Source organism: Oryctolagus cuniculus, chromosome 7, assembly GCF_964237555.1.
Source record: "Oryctolagus cuniculus chromosome 7, mOryCun1.1, whole genome shotgun sequence".
NCBI classification, from domain to species: domain Eukaryota; kingdom Metazoa; phylum Chordata; class Mammalia; order Lagomorpha; family Leporidae; genus Oryctolagus; species Oryctolagus cuniculus.
Genome location: NC_091438.1, coordinates 139,780,862 through 139,793,132, shown reverse-complemented (window position 1 = coordinate 139,793,132; position 12,271 = coordinate 139,780,862). Strand labels below are relative to the sequence as shown.

The window sequence follows — 12,271 nt, the reverse complement described above, 5'->3', positions numbered from 1 at the left end:
AGTCAGACTGGTTCTCTCGGTTCCTTCCCTACCCCCACCCCCGCCACCGCGGCCTCTCCCCGGTCCCCCGCCCCTCCCCCTCAGTCCCCGAGGTCGCCGCCGCATCTCCCCCTTTTCAATGCAGCCACCGAGCTGGAACGCAGCCCTAGCCAGCGTGCTGCGGGATCCCTCCGCGGGTCACATTCCAGCCTCCGAGGGTGGGGATAGGGATGGGGAAGGCCCTAGCGCCGGGAGATGGGATTCCTGGTTTCCCCTAGCGAATGCGGCAGTTCAGGGTTTTCCCAGGAGTCCCAAGGGATGTGGAGGAGGGGCGGCTGGAGATGCCTGGTTTTCTCACCTGGTGAATTCAGAGATGGGGGAGGGGCAGGGTAATGGGTCTGACCCCGCTACTCCCCCCAGATGGGGGCATTTCAGCAGAGGCGGGTTGCCTGGGAGTACCCGCGCGTGGGGGGGGGGTGCGGGGAGGGAATCCTGCGTGGTGGGAGAATCCACCCGCGTGTCCCTTGGATGGCCCGCATTCCTCGAGGTTCAGCACAGGAGTTGATGATCTCATCCCTCCTCGCAGGGGGCTAAGGAAAGAGCCTGGGCTGGGAAGGAGGGAGCCGGTTCCTCTGTGGTTCTGGTACGGGAGCTGGTGACCTTGGGCGCATTTTTTTTTTCCACTCTGGACTTCCGGGCTCCTGTAGAGGAGAGGGCCTGTCTGTGAAATTAGGGGGTCCTGGCTTAGATGACTTCCTGAGATCCTTATGTTTCTGGCTAGCCATTTTCCAGATGAAGGGACTGAGGTCTAGGGAATGGGGGCTTTTCCAAGGTCATTGCCTGGGGCAGTTCAGGAGCACTGCCCATAACGGAACCAGCAGTAGCAAAGGGGCTAATTAAGTTCAAGTGCGGGCTCTGAGGATTCCTCAGAGGGCAGGTGTCGGTGAGAGACTCCAGGAGCTTCCGGTACCCTCCCTGCCACCTTGGCGGTCCTCAAATCGAGGCTGTGCCAACCCGGCTCTCCTAGAATCCGAACTGGGCGGGCAGGACTGGGGCTCCTCATCCGCCCTCCGATGACAGCTCTGATCTGATGGTTTCCTGAGAGCAGCTGTGGGCCCGGGCTTGTGGCTGCGATGGAGCGGAGCATGAGAAGGCTGTGCTCACAACCTCCTGCCAGCTGGCCTTGGAGGAAGGGGCCTGGGGCTTCCAGCTCCTGCTGCAACCCAGGGCCAAGCAGGCCGTCAGGTGTTCCTGCAAGACCACTGTTGAGCAACACAGAAGCAAGTGTAGGGGTGATTCCAGGCCGTATCTTTAGACAGTTGAGGAGATGGCCTCAATTTGGTTTTGGAAGTGACTGCTGGATTGGGATTAGAGAGGACATGGTTTGGGGTTCATTTCAGCTGTGGGGCATGCGTGTGAGCGAAGGCAGAAGTTGAGACCAAACAGGTAGGTTGGGGAGCAAAGCCGTTGGAGGCTCCTTTGTGCCCAGGAGGAGGAGTGGTTCCCCTGTGAGTGTAGGACTCCTTTGCTGGAGTCTGAAGCTTCCCTAGCCCCAGCCTGTGCTGGAGCCCAAGTAACTTACCCACTTGGTGAGTGTGTGAGGGGCAGGGTGGCGAGAGTGCAGGGTTGCCAGAGAGGCTGCGGTCTGCAGGCCATGGGAGCCAGGGAGGGGTGTGCAAGGAAGACGGTGGTGGCTTCAGGGCCGGGGCAGGTGCAGGCAGGACAGGTTGAGGGGTGGGGTGGTGAGAGTGGAAGCCTGGGAGCTTCCTTGTAGTAATTCAGGGGAGAGGTGACGAGGTGAGGCCCTGGAGGGCTGTGGGCTGTGGGAGTGGAGAGGAGTGGCAGCTGCGGACACCTCGGGGGAGGTGGCAGGACTGATAGGACGTGACATTCATCAGAGGCAAGCAGTGAGGGCCAGGGAGGTGTGAAGGCTGCTTGGCTGGGGCTGGTAGCCCCAGTAAGAACACAGAGCGAAGAGGAAGGCCCTGTGCTAACCCCTTTTTAGTGAATTGGTTTGTCTTCCAATAGGCTGACAAGTGAGACGCTGTTCTCCCCATTTTACCCCTGGAGGAGCTCGAGGTCAGAGAAGTGCAGTCATTTGCCTAACAGCAGGGAGAGAGCTGCACCTCCGTTCCAGCTCTAGCCTGCAGATGACAGGGCCGTGCTCCTAGTCACCTCCAGGATACATGGGTCTCATGGCCGAGGGGCCTGCAGGTCCTCTGGACAAAGAAGGCCTGAGCCCTGGGGTAGTGGAGCCCTGTAGGGAGCCCACTGCATGAGAGGGGCGAGGACCACGCTCTGACTCCCCATAGAGATGGAGCGGGTGGAAAGTGGGAAGCGAAACCGAGATCTGAGCAAGGGTGACCCACTGAGTCAAATGCCCTTGGAGGGTGCACAGGGCTGCAGGTGGGTGAGGCCACCCTGTGCTGCAAAGACACTAGAATCCAGCACAGCTCTCCCCTCGTCAGCCTGGGCAGGCTGGGGGATGAGGGAGGGTATGAATGGCGAGGAGAAGAGCCCCACTCCATGCACCTCCTCCCGTGGGCGGTCATGTCAGGTGCACATACGTGGCTCTCCCTCCAGCTAGATTTGTTCGCGTGTTGCGGGTGGAGTGAGGTCAGACCATCTGGATTTCTTTTTTGCCTTCCTCAAAGGGCCGGTGCCTTTGCTGGGTTCCATAGCTGGGAGAATGCCCTGTCCCCTGGCTCTCCTGTGTCTCCTCCCCTTTCCTAGGGGTGGGGAGGGAGGCCTGTGACCAACTGCTGGTGTGACCCTGGCCTTCAAGATAAGGGGCTGGCTCAGCCTTCTCTGATCTGAGGGATCTGAGATAAGCTGAGCCCCCTTGCTGCCCTAGGCCCAGGCCCAGGCACCGGAACCGACCACTGCCCTCCTAGGGGCAGTTACACAAGTTGAGGGCTCTTCAGAGATGTCTCTCCAAACCTCTTGCAGCAAAGGTGGAGACACTGAGGCCCAACACAGGGCAGTGCCCAGCTCATGTCATTCGCAAACCTAGACCTGGAATTCCCAGCCCTTGGAACAGCAGGGGCTGAGGACTGTCACTGTAGAGAGATAGGGAGCTGCTGTTAAGTGTCCTTTATCAGACCTTATCTTAATGGCCCTTAACTCCACTTGTGATTTGAGGACAGCTTCCGAAGTGGGTGGCTGGGAAGAACTGGGTTTTGCATCTAGGTAGAGCCCGGCTGCTCTCTGGACTCTGGCATTTCTAGCCCAGTGACCTTGGATAAGTCATTGACCCTTGGGAAGAGCCTGTGTCTGTCCCAAGAGAGGGGTTTAGTGATACTGTGTGTGTCTCATCTGATAAGGGCTGGGCTGTTAGTGCCCTAAGTGGAAAGGCAGCCAGGCCTGGGGCTTGCTCTGCCCCCTCTCCCAGGAGAGGCAGACACTCCCTCTTGGTTGCATGGCTTGTGTTAACTTTCCAGGTGCTCTGTGAGGTGGGTGTTAGTCCCACTTTACAGATGAGGGGACTGAGGCCCAGAGAGGCAGATACTGATCCAAGGTGTGGAATGCAAACCTCCTGATTCCCAGGCCTCTCCTCTCCTGACTTTATGGTGGCTGCTTCTCCGGCATCCATAAAATGGGGCTAATCACGCCTTGAAGGACTAAAGGAAAGTGCCCTGGAAAGTCGGAGCTGGGCCTGGATCGAAAGGGATTAAGATGTCATTGTCAGGGGCAAACACTGGCCTGGAAACACATTATGACATTTATTAGTATTATCGTAGCTAATTCCTCCCTGTACCAGTGCCCATTCCCCCAGGGCACCCTGTGGGATGGGATCCTCCGGCTCTGCTCCCCAGTATTTACCTTAGAACCGGCCTGTCTGCCCTGCCTCCACTGGGGTAGGGCTGGACACTGAGAGTGGAAGGGAGGGGAGTCCCCTGCTGCAGAGGTGGGGTCCACAGCTCCCTTTTCTCTGGGAGGGACTGAGGCTGTGGCCCCCACTTACCTATTAACTCAGACTCTGCACCACTCGGGCATTTGCGGGAGAGACCCAGGTTCCAGTCTGGGATCTGCCTCTTGGTGGTTAGGTGACCTTGAGCTAGGCAGTTTCCCTTGAGCCTCCTTGAGGCGTGGCTGCTGTCAGGCTGTTTGTTAGGTGTTCTGGAGACCAGAGAGAAAGTGTTTTGTGGACTGTGTCGGGGCTCCACCTGTTAGTTTGTTCTGCCCGTTTCCCTTTGTCTTATCCCTGTGGGAATAAAATCCACCCACGCTGTAGGTTCTGCTCCTGCCTGTAGAATGTGTGACCTGGGGAAGGCTGCCCCTTGGAGCCTTCATTTGTCCAGCTGTACAGGGAAGGGTGGAGGCCTCTGAGCACCATGAATGCCGGCTCAGGGGCTGGCCGGGGGCAGTTAAAACAGGACGGAGAGTGGGGGCCAGGCCATCTGGAGGGTTCCAGCTCCTGAGCAAGGCCACCTGGACAGCCGTGCCCTGCCCCCCTCATTCCTGTCCCCTGAGTCAGGCCTGCCAGGCTCTGGGCGCTGCCGCCCCCACCCCTTGCTGTGGAATGGGGCAGGTTGAAGCCTCACCCCATGGAGGATGTTGCCAAGACCGCAGACCGACGCATGCGCACATGGATGTGCGTGGCCGTAGGGGGCGGGGCTCCTTTCCCATTCCTCCCTGTCCCCAGGCTCAGGAAAGCCCCTGAACTGGTGGATGTGTGCACCTGCCTTCCTGTACGCGCAGCCGCTTGGCAGGCCCAGTGTGAGACTGTGCAGTCACGATCCTGGGTGAGGTGGGCAGGGACCACGGTGGCCTACCTGTGCTTTGTGGGCGTGGTCCTGAGAGTGTCCAGGTGGCCTCACAGAGGCATTCTGGAGGTCTGGGCCCCAGTGGACTGTATCAGCTCAGGTGCTTGCCTGGGTGCTTCCTGGGGTACCCTGTGTGTGTGTGTGTGGGGGTGGCTGGGACCTGGGGGGGCGGTCTTCACATCCCCAAAGCCTCGGTCACTCAGGCAGATGGGAGAGGTGGAGGCTTCCCTCAGGGGCCCAGGCTGCACTCTGGGCTGTGCCCAAGCAAAAAGCCCGGGACAGGCACGCTAAGTGTGGTGGTCCACAAGGTCCTTCCACTCTCTGGACTTCAGTGTCTTTGTGAGGTGCCCGCTGCCTCTCCTGAGACGCAGGTTGCTGAACCCCTCCCCAAGCAAGCCCACCCCCACCCCCACCCCCCCACTCCGTGTAGACCTGGTTCTGGAGTGGCTCAGAGAGGCCCCAGATTCTGGCTAGGCTGGGGAGGGGGAGGGGTGTTGCTGGGGCAACCAGATGTTATCAAGTGTGAGAGCCTTGGTTCCTCTGGGGAATCTGCAGCTGTGGCCTTGCCTGCCAGCTGTGGGGCCTGGGACCTCCATGAGCTAATGTTTCTCTGCCCCCTCCTCCCACCCTTCCCCTACCCCTCCTGCCCCCTCTTAGCGGGAGCTTAGCTCTTAGCGTCCCTGGTTAGCGGGAAGCTGAGGGTGACTGCTCGACTTGCTGATGCTTGCTTTTGGAGCAGAAGGGCCTGGGAAGTCACCCAGCTGTCTGGCCTTACAACTCTGTGGTCAGCTGTAGGAGAGGACCCTCCGGCCCCTCCCTCGAAGGCTGCTGTAAGATCTATGAGTGCTGTGGGTTAAGCCGCCACCTGCAGTGCCAGCATCCTATATGGCTGCTCCACTTCCAATCCAGTTCCCTGCTAGTGCACCTGGGAAAGCAGCGAAGATGGCCCAAGTCCTTCGGCACCTGCATCCATATGGAAGACCTGGAAGAAGCTCTGGGCCCCTGGCTTCCGCCTGGCCCAGCTCTGGCTGTTTAGGCTATTTGGGGAGTGAACCAGGCAGTAGAAGATCTCTCTCTCTGTGTCTCACCCTCTCTCTGTAACTCTTTCAAGTAAATAAATAAATCTTTAAAGGAAAAAAGATCCATGAGAGCAGAGTCTGGGCTCTGCCTTCCCCCAGCACCTGTGCCAGGCAGGAGTTAATCTCCCTGCCTGTGTCTGCTGCTCCTGTCTGGGGGGGGGGGCTGATAAGAGGAGTAGGAGGGGAATGGTGCATGATTACAAGAAACCGCGGATTTGTAGGGCAGAGGGGGTTCCTTGACGGGTGTTCCTCGGAAATCTGAAGTTTGTTGCTGGGACAGCAAACTGAACGTGGCGTCTGGATTCTGGTTGTTCTGAGTCAGAAGGCTGCTCTGGTCTCTGAGACCAGAGAGGCAGCTGGGTAGAATGCTTGCTTTCTCTGGCCTCCATTTCCTCATCTGTAAAATGGGGTTCCAAGTGCCTACTCGTTAAAGACTGTTGTCCAGATTTTGATGATTTGTTGAGGTATACTGCCCAAGCCCACAGTTTCCAGGATGAGGAATCAGCCATGTGCTTGAGAGGCCTCAGAAAGGTCAGGGTTGGGTGGGCAGCAAATGCAGACGGAGCTGCAGAGCGGTCTTGTAGGTTGGGAGCCACTGTGCATTCTTTTTTTTTATTTTTTCATCTGAGAGGAGGAGGCAGATAGGCAGAGATAGAGAGTTCCCACCCACTGGTTCACTCCCCAACAGCCCAGAACCACCTGGGAGGTGGGGACTCAACCCAGGTCTGCCACCTTGGTGGTGGGCACCCAGTTACTACGCCATCACTGCTGCTTCCCATTAGCAGGAAGCTGGGGTCAGAAGTTTTGATCTCAGGCATTCTGATGTGAGACGCCAGTGTCTTGTTTTTTTTTTTTTTTTTTTTTTTTTTTAAGATTTATATTATTTATTTGAGAGGTAGAGTTACAGATAGAAGGAAAGACAGAAAAAAAAGTCTTCCATCCACTGGTTCACTCCCCCAAATGTCTGCAACGGTCGGAGCTGGGCTGATCCAAAGCTAGGAGCTTCTTCCGGGTATCCTATGTGGGTGCTGGGACCCAAGCACTTGAGCCATCTTCTACTGCTTTCCCAGGCAGAGAGCTGGATGGGAAGTGGAGTAGCCGGGTCTCTAACTGGTGCCCATATGGGGTGCTGGTGCTGTGGGTGGAGGCTTAGCCCACTCACCACGCTGCTGGCCTAGACTCTGGTGTCTTAACCAGCATCTTTTAATTGCTAGGCTAAATGCCTGCCCCACTGTGAACTCTTTTTTTTTTTTTTTTTTTTTTTTTTTTAAGACTTAGTCACCCATTTGAAAGGCAGAGTTACTGAGTGGGAACTCTTCCATTTGCTAGTTACCTTCCCAAATAGCCACAGTGGCCAGGGTTGGACCAGACTGGAGCCAGGAGCTCCATCTGTATCTCTTACATGGGCAAGGGGGGGTCCAAGCACTTGGGTCATCTCCCGCTGGTTTCCCAGGCACATTAGCAGGGAGCTGGATTGGAAGTGGAGCAGCTGGGACTTCAACCAGTGGCGCTCATGTGGAATGCTGGCATTACAGGTGTAGCTTAACCTGCTGCACCATAATGCCAGCTCCCAAATTTTGGGTCCTTAGGGGTTCAGAGAGAAAGGTGTAGTGAGGGAGGGGTGTCCATAGGCAAGTTTGGGGTTCAGAGGTTACAGTTCATAGACCCTCTCTTTTATTAGAGTCTCAGCTACTCTTTTTAGGATTGTTAGTGGGGATTTTTTTATTTTTAACTTTATTTTTTTTTCAAAAAGATTTATTTATTTATTTGAAAGACAGAGTTACAGAGAGAGGTAGAGAGGTAGAGGTAGAGAGAGAGAGAGAGAGAGCGGTCCTCCATCCAATGGTTCACTCCCCAGTTGGCTACAATGGCCAGAGCTGTGCCGATCTGAAGCCAGGAGCCAGGAGCTTCTTCCAGGTCTCCCATGCAGGTGCAGGGGCTCAAGGACTTGGGTCATCTTCCACTGCTTTCCCAGGCCATAGCAGAGAGCTGGATTAGAAGTGGAGCAGCTGGGTCTCGAATTGGCGCCCATATGGGATGCCAGTGCTTCAGGCCAGGGCGTTAACCCACTGTACCACAGCACTGGCACCCCTCTCTATTTTTAATTCAAGAGGCAACAGGGACAAAGAAATTGAATGAACTCCCATCTGCTGGTTCACTCCCCAAATTGCTACAGCTGCTGGGGCTGGGCTGGGCTGGGCTGAGCAAAGCTGGAAACCCAGTCTAGGCCTCTTGCATGGGTGGCAGACCAACTGATCCACACTGGGTCCACACTGGCAGGAAGCTGGCACTGGCAGTTGGGAGCCAGGGGTTGAATCCAGGCACTGCAGTATGGCACACCGGTGTCTTAACTAGCCTTTTAGTCACTAGACTAAACATCCAACCTGCCCCGTCCATTTTTTTTTTAAAGATGTATTTTATTTATTTGAAAGGCAGTTACAGAGAGAAAGGGAAAGGGAGAAAGAGATCTTCCATCTGCTGGTTCACTCCTCAAATTGCCACAGTGGCTGGGGCTGGGCCAGCCCATAGCCAGGAGCCTGGCTCTCCATCCGAGTCTCCCACATGGGTGGCAGGGGCCCAGATACTTGCCCCATCTTCTGCTGCCTTCTGCATTATCAGGAAGCTGGGATTGGAAGCAGAGCAGCTGGGACTTGAACTGGTGCTCTGATATGGGATGCTGATGTCACAGGTGGTGGCTTAGCCAGCCGTGCCACAATACTGACCTTACCCCCCTTTTAAAATTAGACTTTTTTTTTTTTTTTAATTGACAGGCTGAGAGACAGTGACAGTAGAGTGACAGAGAACTGATTCACTCCCTGAATGTCTGCAGTGGCCATCTGGGGCTGGGATGGAGTTGGAAGTTAGGAACTCAAGCCACGTCTCCGGTGTAGAACCCAATTACTGAGCTGTTACTGCTCCCTCCTGGGGTCTGGTTGGAAGTTGGAGTGAGGAGTCCGAGCCCAGGTGCTCCAGTGTGGGCAGGCTGAACCCCTGCTCTCTCTCTCTCTGACTTTCTGGCTCATTCTGCTCCTTGCCCGGGGACCCAGCACAGATCCTGGAGTCACAGAGAGGGGTCAGAGGAAAGAAGCCTGGCGGAAGGTGTTGGAGGTCAGTGTGGAAGTCCTGCCTGTGCTGTGTGACTTCCCCGGCCTCTGATGTCACATTGTCAAAGTGGGAAGAAAGCCCTGTGGAAAGTGTGGGGCTGGACACACGCTAGAGAGGTTGTTGGCAGCAGCCACTGTGATTCTGCCCTGGGCCTGTCCCTGACTTCCCGGGTAGGTCCTGGGTCCTGGGCCAGCCCCCTGCCCCTCCAGGGGCCTCTCCACCCCCACAGGGCTGTCCTGGGCTTCTGCCTGACTGCCTCATTGGCTGAGCTCTGTCCCCAGGGCATTACCCTCACCAGCCAGGAGGGCTTAGGGGCGGGCACCTTGCCAAGTCTAGTCTGGCGGCCCGTCCGCCTCCCATCTGGCAGCCGGGACCCCTGCCCCAGCTCTGGCTCCGGAATATTTAGACCAGGACACAGTGGCAGGGTTAGGGGACCCCGCTGCAGCTGAGTGACCAGAGCGGGGAACGCACAGACTCCATGCCTCAGTTTCCCTCGTGCACCCTGCATCCTTCTTGAGGGGCGGGGTCGGCCGGTGGGCGGGATCAGTGGCGAAGGTGGGAGGAGGACCTGGAGCGGCCCCTCCCCCTCCGGCTGGAGGCATTGCTGCTGCGGGGCGGGGACGCGAGCGCTCGGGCGTTTTCCTCCGTGCTGGGTCATGGTGAAGGCGCCGCGCGGCGCTCGGGAGAGGCCGGGAGAGGGGACGGTCGCGAGCGGCGCCCGCAGTCATGGTGGTGTTCCTGGGCCGCCACCTCCCCACGCTTCCTGGGCTCTTTAAGAAGAAGGGTGAGTGGGTGTGGCAGCGGGGTGAGAGCCGGGATCCTCTATACGTCCCTTTGCCGGACCCTGTTGTAGAAAAAGGGGTCAAGGCCGGGAAGGAGTAATGGAGGTGGGGGCTGGGGGCTGGTAGCGAGGCCAGAATCTCCCGTGCTGCTTTGTCCGGCCGCTTTGCTGCTGTCTTTGTCTGGGCCCTGCTTGTGCTTGGGAGGATGGAGCCAGGTGTCTCTGACCTTGAAGCCGGCTTGAGCTTTGAAGCGCTTCGCTGAGCACAGCCCGGGGCCGGTTCAGAGAGCTGGCAGCCCCCTCCCCAGTGAGAGGGGCTGTGGGATGCGAGCAGAGGTGGGGAAAGTAGTTCCACAGGAAGTTGGGGGACTTAAAGGCCTGGGTAGGGGGAACCTGTGCCCACTCCTCCTCCAAAGACCTGGGCTTCCATGCCAGGATTAAGACGGGGCGGCCAGGGATTCCAGGTGTGTGTGACCCTGGAGCGCCCTGTGGCAGCCCAGAGTGTCCTCCTGGCTCTGACTCCCGTTTGCTGGGTGACCTTAGGCAGGGCCTTTCCCCCTTGAGCCTGTTTTCCCCAACTTGTCAAATCAGGAGGAGTGGATGAACAGTTCCCATCAGGTCCCCTGGGGGACCCCAGCTCTGCCCTGGTGGGACTCCCGTGGATGCCCGGGTGGAGAGGCAGGTGTCGGGGGCGCGGCCCTGTGATGGGTTTGTTTTGTTCCTGCTCCTGCACAAAGTGCCATCCAGGTCACATGACCCTCCTAGCGCTTTTGCTTATGTTGTGGGTTTCATTTAGAGGGGGGCCAAGGCTGCAAAGTGCTGACGCAGCCCCCCCACATCCAGGATTAGATGACCAACCCCTCCGTGGGCGGGGCTTGTAACTGGAGCCTTTGTAATGGATCCTGGCTCCTCTGCACCAAGGGCCAGGGCCTCCAGGAGGGAGGGGAGTGGGGGGGGCAGCTGGGACTGTTCCCTGAGCAGAGCCCAGAGCTTCCTTGGCTGCGGGTGGAGGGTCCCAGTCCTCCTTCTCTCTGCCCTTACTTCTAAGGGCCAGCCACATGGGTGAGTAGGGGACCCACAAGGTTATATATACCCCCATGGGTGCCTTCCCCCAGGCTTTGCTGGGACTCTGGGTAGGTCCCCTGCCAGCTCCCACTCTTTCCTGGTCTCCCTTCTTTCTGGATGTAGGCTGAGAGGTTTCACTATAAGTATGCTTTCCTGTAAAGGGGACTTGGGGGCTGCAGATGGGGAATGTGTGTGCTGTGGACTGCACATGTCCCCAGGCAGTCTTGTGTGCGGCTCTGAATTACAGACACAGTTTGTGTGTGTGCACAATGGGAGCTGTATATATTGGGTGCACATCCCAGAATGATGGGTTGTGTGTCCAGGTAGGGGGAAGTGGGTATCACCGTGTGCGCAGGGGCTGTGCACAGGCTGGGGACTGTGGGTACCCTTGTGGCTGTGCCTTGTGGCATGTCCGGGACTCCGATGTCTTCCAGCTTCAACTTCCCTCCCTCCTCCATCCCACTAGGCTCTGCCAAAGCTGAGAGTGACAAACATCAAAGCGTAGGGCCCGGCCAGGGGCCAGGGTCTGCAGTGGATGAACACCAGGACAATGTCTTCTTCCCCAGTGGGCGGCCACCCCACCTGGAGGAGCTGCACACGCAAGCGCAGGAGGGGCTCCGCTCACTGCAGCACCAAGGTAACACTCCCCTCCCGCCAGCGCACTCTCTTAGCTCCCAAGGTTGGAGGCCCAGCCCAACACACCCTCTGGTATCTTCCAGAAAAACAGAAACTGAACAAAAGTGGCTGGGACCATGGAGACACCCAGAGTATCCAGGTGAGCCCCCCGCCCAGTCCCGCTGGACTCCTCCCTCCCTGCCCGACCTGTGCACGCACCTCTCTGGAACTGTTTCCTTCCTGTGTCCTGAGGGACCAGGCCAAGGTTGCTGCAGCTGCTGCTGGGTTATACTGGGGGTGGGGCCGATCCACGAGCCAGAGTTCCAGTGGGGAGAGTTGGAGGCAGCCCCGCCCAGGCCAGGGCCTGATCGCCTTCTTCCCCCGATAGTCCTCCCGTGCGGGGCCGGATGAAGACAGCATCTCCTTCTGCAGCCAGACCACGTCCTACACGGCCGAGAGCTCCACGGCAGAGGACGCTCTTTCTATCCGCTCCGAGATGATCCAGCGCAAAGGTGTCTGCGCAGCAGCTGGGATTTGTGGGCAGGGGAGGGGACGGTGGGCACCGTCAGCTTGCCCGTTTCCTCCTAACCCAGGGGCTCGCCAGGCTCTGTGACTCAGTGAATTCAGGAAACACAGTCTCCTGTGTCCTCCTGGAGATTCACAGCACGTGGGCTGTACAGCAGGACAGTTCATTCAGAGTGGGGAAGCCTGGGTGTGAGGCCTGGCATTGCCATGTACTAGCTGTGTGACCTTGGGCAGACCCTTAACCTCTCTGAGCCTCTGTTTAATGTTCTATAAAAAGGAGAGTAATAAGAGTACTTACCTTGTTGGAATGAATGCCAAGTGTTTCACCTGCTGGCTGACACATAGTCCTGTGTTTA

General features: G+C 57.6%; 2 protein-coding genes across 4 annotated transcripts in view; one reads left to right on the top strand and one right to left on the bottom strand.

The window, feature by feature from the left end:
- RNF19B (ring finger protein 19B) overlaps nt 1-12,271 on the bottom strand; it is a 269,313-nt gene that overhangs the window by 79,357 nt on the left and 177,685 nt on the right. The gene's annotated exons all lie outside the window — the stretch shown is intronic.
- Nucleotides 1-12,271, top strand: part of NHSL3 (NHS like 3) — a 29,151-nt gene that overhangs the window by 11,368 nt on the left and 5,512 nt on the right. For 2 of the 3 annotated variants that reach the window (XM_070078802.1, XM_070078803.1), the window contains exons 2-4: nt 11,242-11,412; nt 11,495-11,550; nt 11,779-11,902. In XM_070078802.1, coding sequence (XP_069934903.1) covers nt 11,242-11,412; nt 11,495-11,550; nt 11,779-11,902 — 351 coding nt within the window. Of the gene's footprint in view, nt 1-9,565; nt 9,714-11,241; nt 11,413-11,494; nt 11,551-11,778; nt 11,903-12,271 lie in introns of those variants that run through there. The other variant, XM_008273750.4, reaches the window with a different exon arrangement.